This window comes from Sebastes umbrosus, chromosome 10 (genome assembly GCF_015220745.1).
Source record: "Sebastes umbrosus isolate fSebUmb1 chromosome 10, fSebUmb1.pri, whole genome shotgun sequence".
NCBI lineage: Eukaryota > Metazoa > Chordata > Actinopteri > Perciformes > Sebastidae > Sebastes > Sebastes umbrosus.
This window is the reverse complement of record NC_051278.1, coordinates 26,661,923-26,677,427: the sequence shown is the minus strand read 5'-3', so window position 1 is coordinate 26,677,427 and position 15,505 is coordinate 26,661,923. Positions and strand designations below refer to the sequence as shown.

At 42.1% G+C, this 15,505-nt stretch overlaps 1 protein-coding gene across 4 annotated transcripts in view; it reads right to left on the bottom strand.

Moving 5' to 3' along the window:
• The window catches only part of golga7bb (golgin A7 family, member Bb), a 45,208-nt gene that overhangs the window by 14,511 nt on the left and 15,192 nt on the right, over positions 1-15,505 (bottom strand). Inside the window, exon 1 of one of the 4 annotated variants that reach the window (XM_037783298.1) lies at positions 3,823-3,958. The exons of 2 other annotated variants lie outside the window; for them this stretch is intronic. In XM_037783298.1, coding sequence (XP_037639226.1) covers positions 3,823-3,834 — 12 coding nt within the window. In that variant the 5' untranslated portion in view covers positions 3,835-3,958. Of the gene's footprint in view, positions 1-3,822; positions 3,959-15,505 lie in introns of those variants that run through there. One more of the 4 variants, XM_037783299.1, reaches the window with a different exon arrangement.

Here is a 15,505-nt window from a genome sequence, read left to right as displayed (position 1 = left end):
TAGAGTGGTGCAGGAATGAGTCCTAAAACCCGGAAATGTGTTAGCATTTTAACACTTCCGGTTCCCCCATCTCAAAGTCGATGGGTTTTTATGAAATAAAGTCTCTGGTTAACACAAGCTGAAGAGATTTTGACGTTTTGTTCTACGATATAAAATACGTCAGTAAATATCCCACTCCCACTTTTGAAGCTTTTACATGTCTTAAAAAAGGCGGTTGCTAACAAGTGACTAAATGAGACTACTAAACGTCATCACGTCGTCTTGTCCGCCGTTTCAGCCTCGCTCTGTATACTCGCACTCATGCGACCGTGGTGTAGATCATTTATAGCCTAACGTTAGATTTTTACTTCTTTACACTTCAAAATTCATAAAAGCGATGTTTGTTTGTGAAGATTACCTTGCTGAAAATCATAACGTGTTCACGTTATCATAAACGTGTGTTTGCCAGAGTTTATTTTCTGCAATAATCCCAAAACCCAATGAAACAATTCCATTGGCTTTTGTCGAGGGAACCAGGGCGATGTTAACTTCTGGGTTGTCCTACAAAAAAAACGTCATCGCTGCACCACTCTATTGTGACAATTTGGTCCTAAATTTCTGACACTGTAAGAAAATTTGCCGCAGGCTGTCTTTGGTCACAAAAGTTCCAAAGCTGTTGGTGGACATGTCTCACAGTACGATATAGGACCACCATTATGGATTGACAACCGAAGATTTTACCACGTTTCCGACAGTGTCTCAAACAGACCAAAATTGCAATAAACGGCTTATACTAACGTAATCACACCTACAAACACATAACCTCTCACACACACACACAACAACACATTACATTTACATATTGATCAGGGTTGGTTTTAACATCCCATTCATTGTTCTTTGCTCATGAATTGCCAGAGGGAGGAGAGAAGTGCCTCGTGTGGTACTTCCTCCCAATCAAACATGCACTTAATGTCAATCGACCTCCCTCTGAATAACCAGGAAGCTTCTACCCCCTTTACAAGTAACTGCCAAAACCCTCCAACAGTTATTCTGCTTTGATACTAGAGCACTCCATAAAAATATTTCTTTCATCACGTGGTGTTGATGTTACTGGCGGAGCGGTCTTGTCCATTCCGGCCTTTAAGATAAATGTTTTCTGTTGGCAGAGCGCTGATGTTTACTTTCCTGCGTGGGAGATCAGAGTTCAAATCCAGTCTATTACTGTGTCTAAATATAGTGCACAAGCAGACAGCAATGTTAAAATGTCACACTGATCACACAGGACTCTGTTAAGAGGCTCTGCATCATGCAGCGCTGTCTGACTTCTCCTTCCACCCACACATCTATTACTTTTAGTTTGGTTTATATTTGTTTGCACATTGATTGAACACAGAAGAAGTGAAATAAGGACAGTGAAAACTAGTTAAAGAAGCCAGTTAAGAGGCTTATAACAACATATTGCATGATGCAAACACAAGAAACAAATGAAAAGCAAAGCACAAAGCAGTGATGCATTACATATTTTATGAGCGGCAAAAGCCACTGGCTGACCAGACAAATAAAAGGTGAAGAACCAAACTACTCTACGTCAATTCAAGCCAGAGGTAAAAGATGAAACATGATGCATTAATGATCGCTCATGACCAAGGATGTCGCTAAAATAAATGAAATTCCATTTTAACATATTTTTTTTGTCATTCCTACTCTGATATCCTCCCCTCGATATACTGTAGTTCCTCCAGCTTGGATCTGTGGGTCTATGTTACTCTCATTGCCACGACATGTTTGGTAGTCTAGTCACTCCGACTCAAGGAACACATAGCGACAACACGGGTGAGTGCTGCCGGTGGGCAGACATCACAAAGGGCACGCACACAATTACAGCACGCACAGTAAATACAACTCAGAGTCATTCTCGTCTCTCTTTCGGCATTCTTTCTTTTCATCTCTGCATAATAGTTTTCTGCCATTGGGAGCATCATTTTTCATGTTTCGCTGCCAAGCTGGGCGAGCCAGAGGTCTATAAATCATTGAAGTTTAGACAGTGTTGACAAAACAGTCAAATTTCCATGACATCTAGGTGGGAGATCAGTGACTGTGGGGCCAAAGCTGGAAGAGGGAAATCTCCTTTGAATAAAAGGCGGAGCATTGTTTCCGTAGAGACCTGAGCCCGAGCCAGCCTCTGAGATGATTACGGTGCTTCAACACATGATTCGTCAACAGCGTAATACTGGAGCCAGTGCTAGCCTACAGACAGGGGAGGAGGATCTGGCAGTAGTGGACTTGACGGATCCAGAGACCGTCCATGCAGCACAAACAGTCTGCAGTACGAGCTGAGAGTCACTTAACGTATTCATTCGCTGACTTGGCACACCATTAATGTCATAGAATGAGTTCTAATATAATATGAGACAGAGACAGAGAGGGGCAGGTGGATAAAAGCATGGACAGGAAGTGCTGCTCATCTCAAACTCCAATCACTGATGGTTACAAACTGCAGCAGCCTGTTAGCATTTAAAATGCCATAGATAATTGATGGACCATAGACATCAAATCTGTCCTGGCTGCACACACTTGGATGTGTTGCGTGCATGTACACTGTATGTTGTGTGCATTGCATGTGTATGTGTGTGTGTGTGTGTGTGTGTGTGTGTGTGTGTGTGTGTGTGTAGTTGATGGATGGGGCTTGGACGGAGATACTGGCAGACCACCAAGGGAAATCAGGGCCACTCTGCCAAAAGTCCTGCAGGCTCAGAAATCATGAATACTGCCCAGCTCACTGTCCACTGCACCTTCACCTGCAGCACCATTAAGCTTGAATTACAACTTCACTCATTCATAGATTGGATGCTTTCAGGTGTATCCAAATACATATGAAAACACACGCACAAACACTCATGCATGCACATATTGCTTACACAAACTTGCAAAGTAACGTCTGTCTCCTCTAGGGAGATCATTATTATGATAACTAAGGCAGCTATGTCTTCGGCATTATGGTGACATCACCAAGGACACAAAGGGGGGGAGGAAGACTGCTGGCCTGAGAGCTACCAGGCATTACTGAGGCTAAAAATACACCAGCAAACACTGTTGGTGCTGTTTGGACTAACTGGTTGTACTAATGTGACACTTGCCTTGAACAATGCAATTTCTATCATAGAGTCTGTGCTTTCCCTCTGCTGTATAGAGTTGCCAATCATGTTGACTACATTTATTGCAGGCATGAAGAGAGTCCAGTATGGAAAAGCTGATTCACTATGTGGCTCATTTCTAATATGCAAGGACAAAAGCCGTGTCAAGCTAATTTCAAAGTGTGACAGAGGAGAAAGACAGAGAGGAGAGAGAAACTGTCCCTGTCCATGGTGCTGACTGCTCCATCATCATCACCACCACCACTCTCATCATCAGGCTGCTCCAATCTGAGCCCACTGGATACCTCAATCACACTGGCTTCTGTTTGTGCATGACAATTTGTTTATGATAAATAGAAAAGGATCAAATCTGCCTTCAATTACAGAGCTCATAAAGTGTGATGAAAGTAAGTGAAATTGAAGCTCCTGGATGAAACACATATTCCCATGCGTGAGGATAACGTGACATGACTCTCTATTCGACTTCACAATCCCAATAAGCCATGTCCAGAATTAAGATTCAACATGCACCTTGATAAAGCACAGAGATGGGAGGCACAACAAGCAAAGACATTCAGTTATAAGACTGCATTCCTCAACCTGCATTTAGAAGAAAAAAAAGAAAAAAAGAAGAAGAACAAACGGGAGCATATTTGGGCTTTTGTTCCTAAATGACTAAAAGAATAAAAAGGGCTGGATGTCTTACCTCTGTCGCCATGTTGCAGTGAGACGGTGGGACAGGGGAATCTGTCCCGGGCTCAAAACGACAACCGTTTGCTCGCGCTGTGGGACAACGCGACTACAGAGAGCTCTGGCAGGGAGGCTGGAGGAGGCACGAGCGCGCGCGTGCATGTGCGTGCGTGACTGAGCGCGCACCCTGCGAGTGTTATCGCGGGATGGGGATGGGGATGGGGAAGGAAGGGGGGGGGGGGGGGGGGGGGGGGGGGGGGAGGTTATGATAATTACATCCGATTTTTTATTAATGCATAGTCCTCATGGTAAGGCTTTCAAAACACAAATTAGTGAGTTTCAAAGGATTCCAGGTTCATTTTAGGCTAGTGTTTCCTTTTTGTGGGTTATTAATAATTTCATTGATTATCAATAATTCAAATAAAGTGCCTTGGTTTCCGTTTCCATTTGCGACCAGTCCAAGCCCAACAACAACAACAACTCACATTCATTCACTAAAAGGCAAGAGATTGATGGAGTGTCCATTAAAGCTTCAATAGGCAGAATGTTTTTGGCATCATTGGGCAAAAAATTCCATAAAAACCTTTCAGCATATTGTAATTCAAGTGTTCTGAGAGAAAACTAGACTTCTGCATCTCCTCATGGGTCTGTTTTCAGGCTTTAGAAAATTCTAGCCTGAGATGGGAGACTTTGACCAATCACAGGTCATTTCAGAGAGAGAGAGCGTTCCTATTGGCTGTTCATTCAACGGAGGCAGCTGTCAATCACTTGTGAACTCCGATCAAACGGTCAAGCTAGGCAGCTCTGATCAAACATGAATCAATATTCTGTTACTGAAATGCCTATTTCTAGCCTCAAATGTTTTCAGAAACATCTTGTAGTGTACTGTTTAGCTGTAAAATGAAAAAGTTTGCTCCGGCTGGTGGGCGGTGCTTAGTATTTCCTCAACATGATCTCAACATGGCTGCCAGGTCACAAACAGTACACTACAAGATGTTTCTGAAAACATTTGAGGAGAGAAATAGGCATTACAGTGACAGAATGTTGATTCATAATTGATCGGAGTTCGTGAGTGATTGACAGCTTCTCAGAGACGACAGGCTCCAGCTCGGCTCTGATTGGTTGTTTTCCTCCGGTTTGTGAAATCTCGCAGATGCCATTACGAGCACCATTGGACACCGGAGGACACAGAGGAACATGAGTTTTCCAGATTACCTGTCTCATGCACTACTGTTTTTTTTTTTATAAAAATAACTTTTTTTAATCAAATTTGCTCCATTTCTACCCACTGCAGCTTTAATGTTGAGCTTTATAATAACTTTTGTAATAGTATCAGAGCAAAGCTTTACGTAAGAATACAGAAGTGCTGATACCCATGAGATGAAAGACATATCAGATCATTATTAAGTCACCAGAGAGTGACAATGTGAGTTCCAAGGGAAATATTACAGTGAATTTATTCTTAAGCATGAATCACTTGTTACTGCCGGCATGCAGTCAATCTCAAATGTATTCCAATTGAAGCCTGTTTTCATATGAAGACCATGCTGTACAGCCATCCAGTAGTTTACTGTAGCCAACACTGCTCTCCTTTGGTTCTGGTGCAAAGTGGTCATGCTGGGGTGACTCATACTCTAGCTCATATGTTTAATGCACCATTATTAAACATTCATCAGAGCCCACTAGGGCGTTCTTTATTGCCACTTTTTTTTCCCTTTCAAGAAAAGCAAATTCTTCCAGTTCACAAGCAAATCAAGGTCCTGGTTTGAATTTTTTACGAGGTTGACTTAAAATTCACAAAAAAGGAATGTAGCAGCCAAGATAAAAGCTCACGTTTTTGTGCACTTAACGCTCCCAAGGACAGGAAATGTTTTTGATTAGATAAAGGAGTTGGGAGAAAGACAGCGAGTGAAATCACTATGATGAGGCTATTTTTGGGTTAAAACTCGTATTATTTCTTTTTTTACTTGTTTGACATCATGAGTCATGACACGTGCTCAAATTAGCCACTTTCTCCATCAGTACAATACGCATTCCCCGAGGTATGCTTAGATCACATTTCTGGCAGAGACGCTCAAATGCACACACAAATACATTCACAAAGACGCGGCAGCATCCAACTCTTGTGAATGGAAACAGAATCCAAAAATAAGATGGATGAGCTTTAACAAAATGAGAATTATGCAGAACTAATATTATTTGCCAGGATCCTGCTGCTCGCTCCAGATTGCTTGAAAAGATGCGTATCTAATCACACGCTGGCAGAGATTCCTTTGGGGTGAGTGTATTTATACTCACATTCACGTGTTTTTGTATGCATGTGTGTGTGTGTGTATTCCCCATTCGGGAATCTCTAGTGTATTTTCTCCTCAAGGCTTTCAGTCACACATACACACACACACATGCAGAGTACACACTCACCACATCACACAAACCTAAGCCTATCCTGTTCAGCAGAGAGCTCATTATCACTGTTCATATGTGCATAATGTGTAAGAAGTGGAAATAAAATATCTAGCAATCATATGAGGCTGTAATGCTCGTTACACACAAGAAAACCAAACTACTGGATTGATGTTAAAGAGTAAGCTTAGATTCTCAGCACTAGTGGGGCTAAAACAAGTCCTAAAACAAAATATGTTTTTTTCATGTCCTTCCAAAAAGACCAATATGAATGTGTTCTGATCTGACGTCCATATCAGCAGGACGACATCTTCGTTCGTTACAAATGACCGTCTTGAAAATGAGTGTTTACTGATCAGTCACCACCAGGTTAAGGTTTGGTTAGCATAATCTCTGTAAACAGATTCTGGCATTCACATGTTGAAACTGTAGGCAACGGCACATGATTTTGGTATCAACAAACATTCTGGTTTCTGTTTGTAGTCCTTTCGAGCAAGCTTTGGTTGAATGCAGGTAAACAGTTCGAGTGGAGAGCCAAAGAGGCGGAACGCATTGGCCGAAATGCAATCTCGGAACCCGCTGGCTGTCGTCTGACGATATTTTTATTGGTTCAAAATGAGCTTGTAAACTGGCTACTTGTGAAACAATCCGGTCGAACACGTTGTTTCTCAACTCATAATCCAGTCTTGTGTCTTAAATTGCTAATCTGACTGAAAACAATGAGCAGCGCACGGAAGTGGTAGTCTTGGCCCGGATATCTGCTGGCTACACCGGAACCCCAGAAATATAGCCCCTTCATCCCTTATCTGTCATTAGACCGAAAGCCAATGGGTTCCGAGATTGAGTGAGGTACAACAATTATTTGGTTACGGTTAGGAAATCTTTGTCGTCATTGTCACCAAAGAAGATCTAATTGAGCGACGCTAGTTCAGGCAGTCAACTCGAGCTGCACTGCTACATACACATGTGACATGTGTCACTCTCAATACCATAAACCAAACGCACCCTCCCAATTGGGCGGCCTATTTAAGCTGCAAAATTCCCTGTCTCTCCCCTGCACGAGTACTGCTGCTGCCTGCTCTTTCAGCCCCACCACCACCCCAGCATCCACCTGCAGGCTCCGACGGGGGAAAATAAGGTTAATCATCACTCCCAATATCTCATGTAATGATATCTGCAGGGAGTGATGAGGTCGGAGTCTGAACCACAAGCTCTAACAATGTTCTGCTGTTGAAATAAACATTTCAAACGTGAGTTGTCTGATTGAACTTAGTTTAGTTTTGTGAAGAAGAAACCCCAACCCCGTATTCCCAACTCGTCACATACAGGTGTTTGGTCAGGACCCCTTGGCGTCACGTTTTGACACACTGGGTGCCCCTTGGTGTCACTTTTAGGATTTAGGCAACAAAACTACTTGGTTAGGTTTAGTAAAAGATTGTGAAAATAAAGTATATTTTAAATTAAGTATGCTTGTTACGTAGCTTTCATTATGCACATGACGCAGGTTAAGTACTTCACTAACGTACGTATGTAACTTAAAATAAGTCAACATTGACTTCTGGTTTCACACGGGACATGAACAGCGGTCTCCTGGGTGATAGTCCTGTGTTTGTTTGACCCAAACATTCCCCCTGACGTCCTCCCTACCCAGACTTTGTTGCTCTTTATACTACGTCACCCGACTTTTGTTTCAAGTTACTTGAAAGCCCGGTGCATCTCATACAGATGCTAAAGGACTCCTCGTGCGTTTTATCAGACGCCGAGGGCCGTGACAAAATGCTGGTATTTGCCGCACAGGGAATGAGACTGGGCTGGAAACCCACGTTGACTGTTGGTAGGAAACCAAATGTGTGGTGTACCGTGTAAAAGCCACACGCTTTGTTGACCCATCTTTCCCCGACCGCCTCCCTACAAGGTTTTGCAGCGGTATGATGTCATGCTACATCTGCCTTTGCTCCTGTCAAACAGACTAATCATTCACACAGCCACTAGTAGCTTCAGCTAGTTAGTCTGTATGCGTGTGTCTGTGTGTGTGTGTGTGTGTGTGTGTGTGTGTGTGTGTGTGTGTGTGTGTGTGCCTGTAGGGTTGTCACAGATATTTATATTTGGTCACAAGATTGACACAAATGTGTATTTGGTTATACAGTATGTCGACTGAAATAGGGAAGATATTGGGTCTTGGTTTTGGGTTGATTGTCTTTTGGGTTTCCAGCGGAAGCAGCAGACTGAAGAAAATTACTGGGTTGTTCCATTCAAGCTTCCATCATGGCTCAACATATGCATTCCTATTCATATTGAGAATGTAATGAAAGAAGATGCCTTCATATTACATCTCATTCTGGTCTTCCAGTGTGTCTGAATCTGCACTTCAGCAGAAAATAATAACTTTGCCGCAGCCTTAAATTATCATAATGACCCATAGCACTGCGCACACACACACACACACACTCACACACAGCACATAAATATTGCCATTTTCACATTTCATACTTCATGAAATATTTATTTCAGCAAAACAGTCTTGGTTTTCGTTTCACTCCAAAAACTGCCAGTTTCTATTTGAAGCTTGTGCTGTGAAATGTTTAAGATGGTGATACTGACCCTGCAATAAAAAGGAAAAAAGAACTAAAGAAAACACCAACTATGACTGTGGTTTCTCTGCTCTCGTGTCCTTAGACTTGCAGTGTTAAAGGTCGCATTAAGTCATGGTTTCTTGGTTAATATGGTTTTGATTTGTCAGGTTAATCAAATCACCACCTGTGCTGTGTCCTTACATTTAATAAAACCTTTTGTTTGACTTTAGTCTTGCTTCCATTTAAGGCTGTTGCAGTAACCGCAATAGTGCAACACTGCGCTATTGACAAGCCAACCGCAAGGGGATGGCAAGCAACCGCCACAACCTCTATGTTCCTGTTTTTTCTTTTTTTAATTCTTTGCAATGGGAGTGCCGCATAGTTACACTATGCTACAAACACCAGCAGCATGACGAGGCGTTAACCGTCTATTCTGCACGTTTGGTGTGTTTGTTCTGGTCGCTGAGAGTTGGAAAATGTTCAACTTTGGGTAAAACACTACGCTCGTCACTTTCACGTTTTTACCCAGTTGTCCAATCAGAGGGGCGGGACAAATAACATAAAGACTAACCGTCACATCCTACATGTAAAAGTGCTAAACAACAACAACAGAGGAGAAATGAATACACACAGACCGAGTCCAACCTATGGATGTACAGTATACAGTAGGTCCATCTTCTCTCCCAACGTGCGTCAGCCTTCCCTTCAGAGTAAGCACTCTACCTTGTGCCAAATATTTACTTCTGCGGATATTCCATATTACAGCAACCAGACGCAACCAAAGCATCTCAGCTGAAAAAAAAGTTGCGCCTGATTTCCCTTCTGTGTTCTGCATATAACAATAAACAAGTATTTCATTTAAACTGTTTTTAAACTGTCATCTTTGGCATTTAAAAAGCAAAAATATATCTAATAATAGCCTAACAATAAGAGGAGGCAATAAGAGGCAATGATATTGCATATCGTGCCGTTGAGCCAATCATTATCACCGCAGGGGTAATTCCTTCACTGCAACAGCCCTCGTTCCATCCTCAGATATTTTATTCAGAACTTCTAGGGTACTATTGATAACTACTTGCATTTTTCTTAGCTTTTAATTAAAGTCAGATACTCTTAATAAGAAAAATACTCTTTTTTTTCTATATTTGAGGACTTTGGTTTGTGTTTCTGTTTGCAGGAAACTTTTATAAATAAAACCACATGTGCTAATAAAAATATGAGGCTATTATATTCCTGTTCCGAGTCAGTATCAGTTTTGTTCTAGTTGTTTGTGACCATGCAGAACAACAAATCCCAGATATTTATTTTAGTGGAGACATTGAGACAGCTGGTGGTCACCCGCAGTTTAAATGACATGACAATGAAATGTGTGAATGTGTCTGCGTGTCCCTTCATGTATCTGTATGTGTGTGTTTGTTAGATATTCAGAAATGATTGCACTGTGATCTTTGACATTCCCCGCAATAACATCAATGTGTTTGTGTGTTTGGTTGTCGTCATGAAAACTCTTTGTGTCTCCGTGTGTGACTGTGCCGTCCTGGAATGTTGACCTGTCCCTCTTCTTGGCCATCAAATCAGAGCTGAAAAAGTTTAGAGCGGATTGTATTTCCTGGAAGGTTTGCCGACAGTCTGAACGATCCTCTGCTGGCGACATCGGAGCACTGGAGCAGATTTTGTTTATGTAGTGCAGCTGGTATATGTCTTACAGTGTCATCGGTTTCTACTTTTGCATGCACATGCTACCTGTACAAGGGGAGTGATGCATGAGATTTGTGTTCATGCATGCCGTGTTTTCTATCTCCAAGTTGTCTGGGCGTTGTGCCATAGCAAACACCCTTCTCCTATTGACTTAACCACAAGTTGAGAATCTCTCTCACACACAAATACACAGACACTGTCAGAGGAGCACATTGAAAGAGATCTTGTTCTCTTCCAACATGACAGGAAATGAGAACTCACTAACCAAAAAAATGTATTAACTTGGAATCTTTAAAAGCAAATAAACATCTCCTCAAATGCCTTCCAACATTTTGGATACCAAAGTCGAACTAAATAGAAGTCCACAAGTCATCAGTGTGTCTGCCACACATCCTCCGTCTTTCTTAAATACAGGCTGGATTATTTGGTGTCTGTTTGTGTGTCTGTGTGGCCTGTCAACAGTTGGCCTGGTTGTCCTGCAGGAATGTTGATCTGTCCCTCGTGATGGCAATCGAATCTGAGTCGAAGACTTTTCATTTTAAAGCCAGCGGATGTTCTCGTATCTGATATCAATGCTGGCTTGACACATGTTACATGCCAGCTGGAATATGAGTTTGCATGGGACACAAAGCAACTTCATCATCTCGATTCACACGTCATTACAGGAAGAAACCTCTGAGAAGAAACGAGAGGAAGACATTTTGGAAGAGAATAATCTGCTCGTACTGACTGAACTGAAGAGCCACGTTCACAGCTGCAAAGAACAGTTCAAGAAAATAAGTTGATGAAAAGGATGAACAGATGGCAAGAAAGAAAGAAAGAAGTAGCCTAATTATAAGATATTTGAAAGAGCAAGGAGTGTAGGACGCCCGCAGAGATGAGGAAGACCTGTGTTCATTAAGGAGTTACATAAAAGTGAAACAGTGCACATTTGAGTGCTTGTTGGAGGAATAACAGGGAAGAGTTGGCTGAAGCTACGGCAGACAGATAAACAGAAGAGGCTGTATATGTTCCCTATTATGTCTTACATGGGCCAAAACACAATCAGAAGTGATGAAAAACTTCCTCTTTGTAGTAATTCACACATGATTTCACAACTGCTCTCCAATAACAGCTGAAAAGTAAAAATTAGGCACAAAAAGGACAATCCCTACTGAACTGTGTACTAATCCAGCTGTATAGAAACATGTATTCATTCCAAGCCAGGCTAGGAAATATTACAATGCAATTGAATAGGACAGCTGGGATGGCAGAGTGACACCCCGGAGGCAAACAGATCTTCCTCTAATAGATTTCAGATCAAGTAAGAGACATCAGCAGGATTTAGATCCTCTGGGCTATCACAGGCAGGAAGAAAAAACGGGGGGAGAATGGGAAAAAGAGAGATAAAAACGTAAATATAGAAAGACAGAGAGGATGCGATTTGCGTGCACGTAATCCCTCGTGAGCGACGATATTGTTAATTTGGTGGTGGGTAGGATAATAACATGCAACAAATGAAATCCCCCTGCCAGTCTGAGGTGGTTTGCAACTCCAGGAGGAAGTGACATAATGCAAATGTTTGTAGGAATAAATAAAGTAGATTAAGAATAAAAATGATTTAAATGGTTTTGTCATGAACTGACCTCAGTTATAGAAATATGACTTTGGCGCTTGCCGCGCATTGCACCATGAAGGCGTGATTTATAAGCTTGGCATTCTCCCTTTAATAATGACAAATGACGAGCACTGGTTATGGCTATATTTCTATAGAGACTGACACAAACACTTCATCTTCTTCCCACTTTAAAAACGCCACCCATCTTATTCTTGCAATCCCATTAAAGTGATGGTTCCCAGGCTTTTCACTGTCTTACTGAATAATAATGTTCTCAGTGTATGCTGTGGTGACAACTGTGGTCCTTCGGTATACCTACTGCCAGAGGGACGGGGAAGAGAGAAATGAGATGAGCCAACGGATTCCTGCCGAGATGGTTCATATGCACACACGGCTTCACTGCCATATAAAGACACATTTAGATTTGTTTAAAAGAGACACAGAAAGAGAATAGCTGCCCCTCCCTGCTGAAACACACAGACACAATGTTAACATGCGAGTCTTGGCTCATCATTATTCAGTGCCTGTGTTTATCCAGCTTCAATCTGGAGCTTTGTAAAATCATGAAGCTAGATTTGTAAACAAGCTTCCAGTAGAGAGAAACCCCAGTTCCACAGGGCTTGTTTAGGTACCAATTAAATGATGACCTCGCTATAGCTGCAGAGATGATAGGACGTTCAGAAAACGGCTCTGTAAAATGGTCGACAGGTTTGAGATGGACACATGTGTGGAAAGGCTTTTATAGCAGAGAAAACATCCCAGTGTGCTCACATAGCTTCCCCCTGAGCTAGTGGAACTCACAGCAGGCTTACATACGTATATGTCTGGTTTGTTGCCATGGTTTCACTCACCTTAGCGCCTTCTACTGTGTCTTGTAAAAAAAAGAAAAGTCCTAAAAATAAAAGTTATTACTGAGGCATGAGGGGAGTTTTCCCTTTAAAAATAGTTCCTATTGCAGTGGAAATATATTTATGAATAATCAATGAGCTAACTTTCTCAGAAAAACATTCCCTGTTGCTCTGCGACTTTACACAGTGGTTCTGTCTTGTTGTCTGTTATGTTACATTATTTTCAGCACCGTTTGATTCGAGCCATAAGAACTAAAATAAACTCTTTGTGTCTGTGCTGTCTTTGCCCGTGTAGTGCTGTTTGATCTGATGCTACACCAACGTCCCTCAGAGCCAAGCATCAAAGCTGCCGTGCATGATAATTAAACAGCAGCCATGGGCTCACAAAGAGCCATATTAATGGCCATATTGCAGGGATGTGATTTCATGCTTTTGGTTGGGGGATTCTTAAGCTTGAGAGCTAATTGAGGATTCAGCTGAATTTTATTTTTTTGCGTTCCACACGGATGATGATGGTTAAATCTGCTTTACATTTACAAAGCAATCTGAAGAAGTTGTTGTATTGCAATTAGTCACGTTGGATCGTTTTGAATTTCTACGTCGTTTCTTCTGGATCAGAGAACAGAGATAATAAAGAGTTGGGTTCAAGAAACCAAAAAATAATATGGAGAAAGATTTGTGAAACATAGCACAACGAAATACAGCTTGCTACGCTGTTACTGTATCAATACGAATCGTTTCCCTCTGGAATTTTGTTTTTTCTTTTCAATGACTTTACAAATTAAAAGGCACATATGAATAATTTCAATAGAGCTAAAACTGAGTTTCCATGAACACTATATCTACCATTTTCTGCCTGCTGGTATTAACCATAGATTGTAAACAGTATAAAGATGGATGACGTGACAGCTCCCCAAAAGTGAAGCCAAAACATCTCGATCTCCCCCTGGTGGCTGGCTGCAGTATAGGTCATAAATCCCACCCCCCCCATGTTAGTGGATGGGACATGGGCCAAAATAAAAAGTCAAAGTATATAAGGTACATGCCAAATTAATTTTCCCAAAGATGGTTTCTGTCATTTTAGGTAGTGTTTATCACACTGATGTATGTTCAAGTGCTAATTTTTCTGATAAGTTTGTTTTTAATGAGTTATTTGATGCTATAAAAAGAGGGTGAGACGTCATGATTGACAGCTGCTCTGAGGGAAGTAGTCTCAGCCGGAGGCTCGGGAATATACAAGAGAGGAGATATAACTGTAACTTTCCATAACCATCATCAGTCTGTGTAATAGAACATGTGTCAAATTGATCATAAATGTAATTATAGAGATATTATGGTTAGTTGTTGTGTCTTTCTAGTCAAACAGCTACCGTGGTGCTAACGTAGCAGCTAGGTGGCTCACGCTAACAAGCGGTAGCCGTGCTTGGCTCGTGATTGGCTCGGGCGGATGTGTGGGCGGGACCTCGATACCGCAGCTCCAGCCCATGGATGTATTAAGAGAACTGGATACAGCTTTGGAGGCGGGGCCCCGTTCATTCCTATTAAAGTTGCTCAGTGGCGCATGAAGCCAAATGAAGCCGGATCTTGGACACAAGATAGTAGCGTCCGCTTGGTCACATGACTCGGTCACGGGGTCCCAACGTCAAGCCGTCGTTACGGCTTGCGCTCCAGCCTCGGTCTGGGTCTCATTCACATGAACGGAGGAAGGGAAATAACTCTGGATTTGGCTATTAGTTCATTTTACAACTTTAAAAACTTAATTTTTTTAATTTGGGTTATTTAGGTGTTTGTACTGGGAAGTTGATTCACCTCTAAAAAAATTATCTGAGTTACAGACGTCTCTTTCCCAATGTAAGTCTATGTGAAAAAGTATTTTTGGGCCCAATGCTTCACGTGACTGACAAAGGAAGTTGCTGTACCGCCATTTGACCACTATGAAAGTTGGAATCGACGACCGGCACTCTCCCTGGGGGCTTTCTCCAGCCCCCCCCCCCCCTCCCCCTGATGACTACTGCGCTCCAAATGACGTCAAAATCTCAAGATGGCAGCTCCCATATCCAGGATATTTTGGCTTCACTTTTGTACAGTGGGAGGAAGTAGAGACACGTCGTCCATCTTTATATACAGTCTATGGTATTAACCCAGATTATGCTCAGCAGTACTGATTATGATGAGAGGAAGTGAGTCAATTATGCAGTTACACACACACACACACACACACACACACACACACACACACACACACACACACACACACACACACACACACACACACAGAAACACACAGCTCCACTCACATAGCAGTGAAAACATGACTGGAAAAAAGGCCCTTATTCCAATAATGAGGAGAGAGGGTCCTGCCAGGAGGCAGATGACGCTGCATTAGTCTTCACTGCCAGGAAGGAGAGATGGGGGAGAGAGAGAGAGAGAGAGAGAGAGAGAGAGAGAGAGAGAGAGAGAGAGAGAGGGAGGGAGAAATAGAGAGAAGACTCTGTTCTTCTTACATAATAGGTGATTTTAAGAGTTTTGAGACTCCCATGTCCAGTCCATCTTGAATAGAAGCTGGGGTGAACAGAGGAC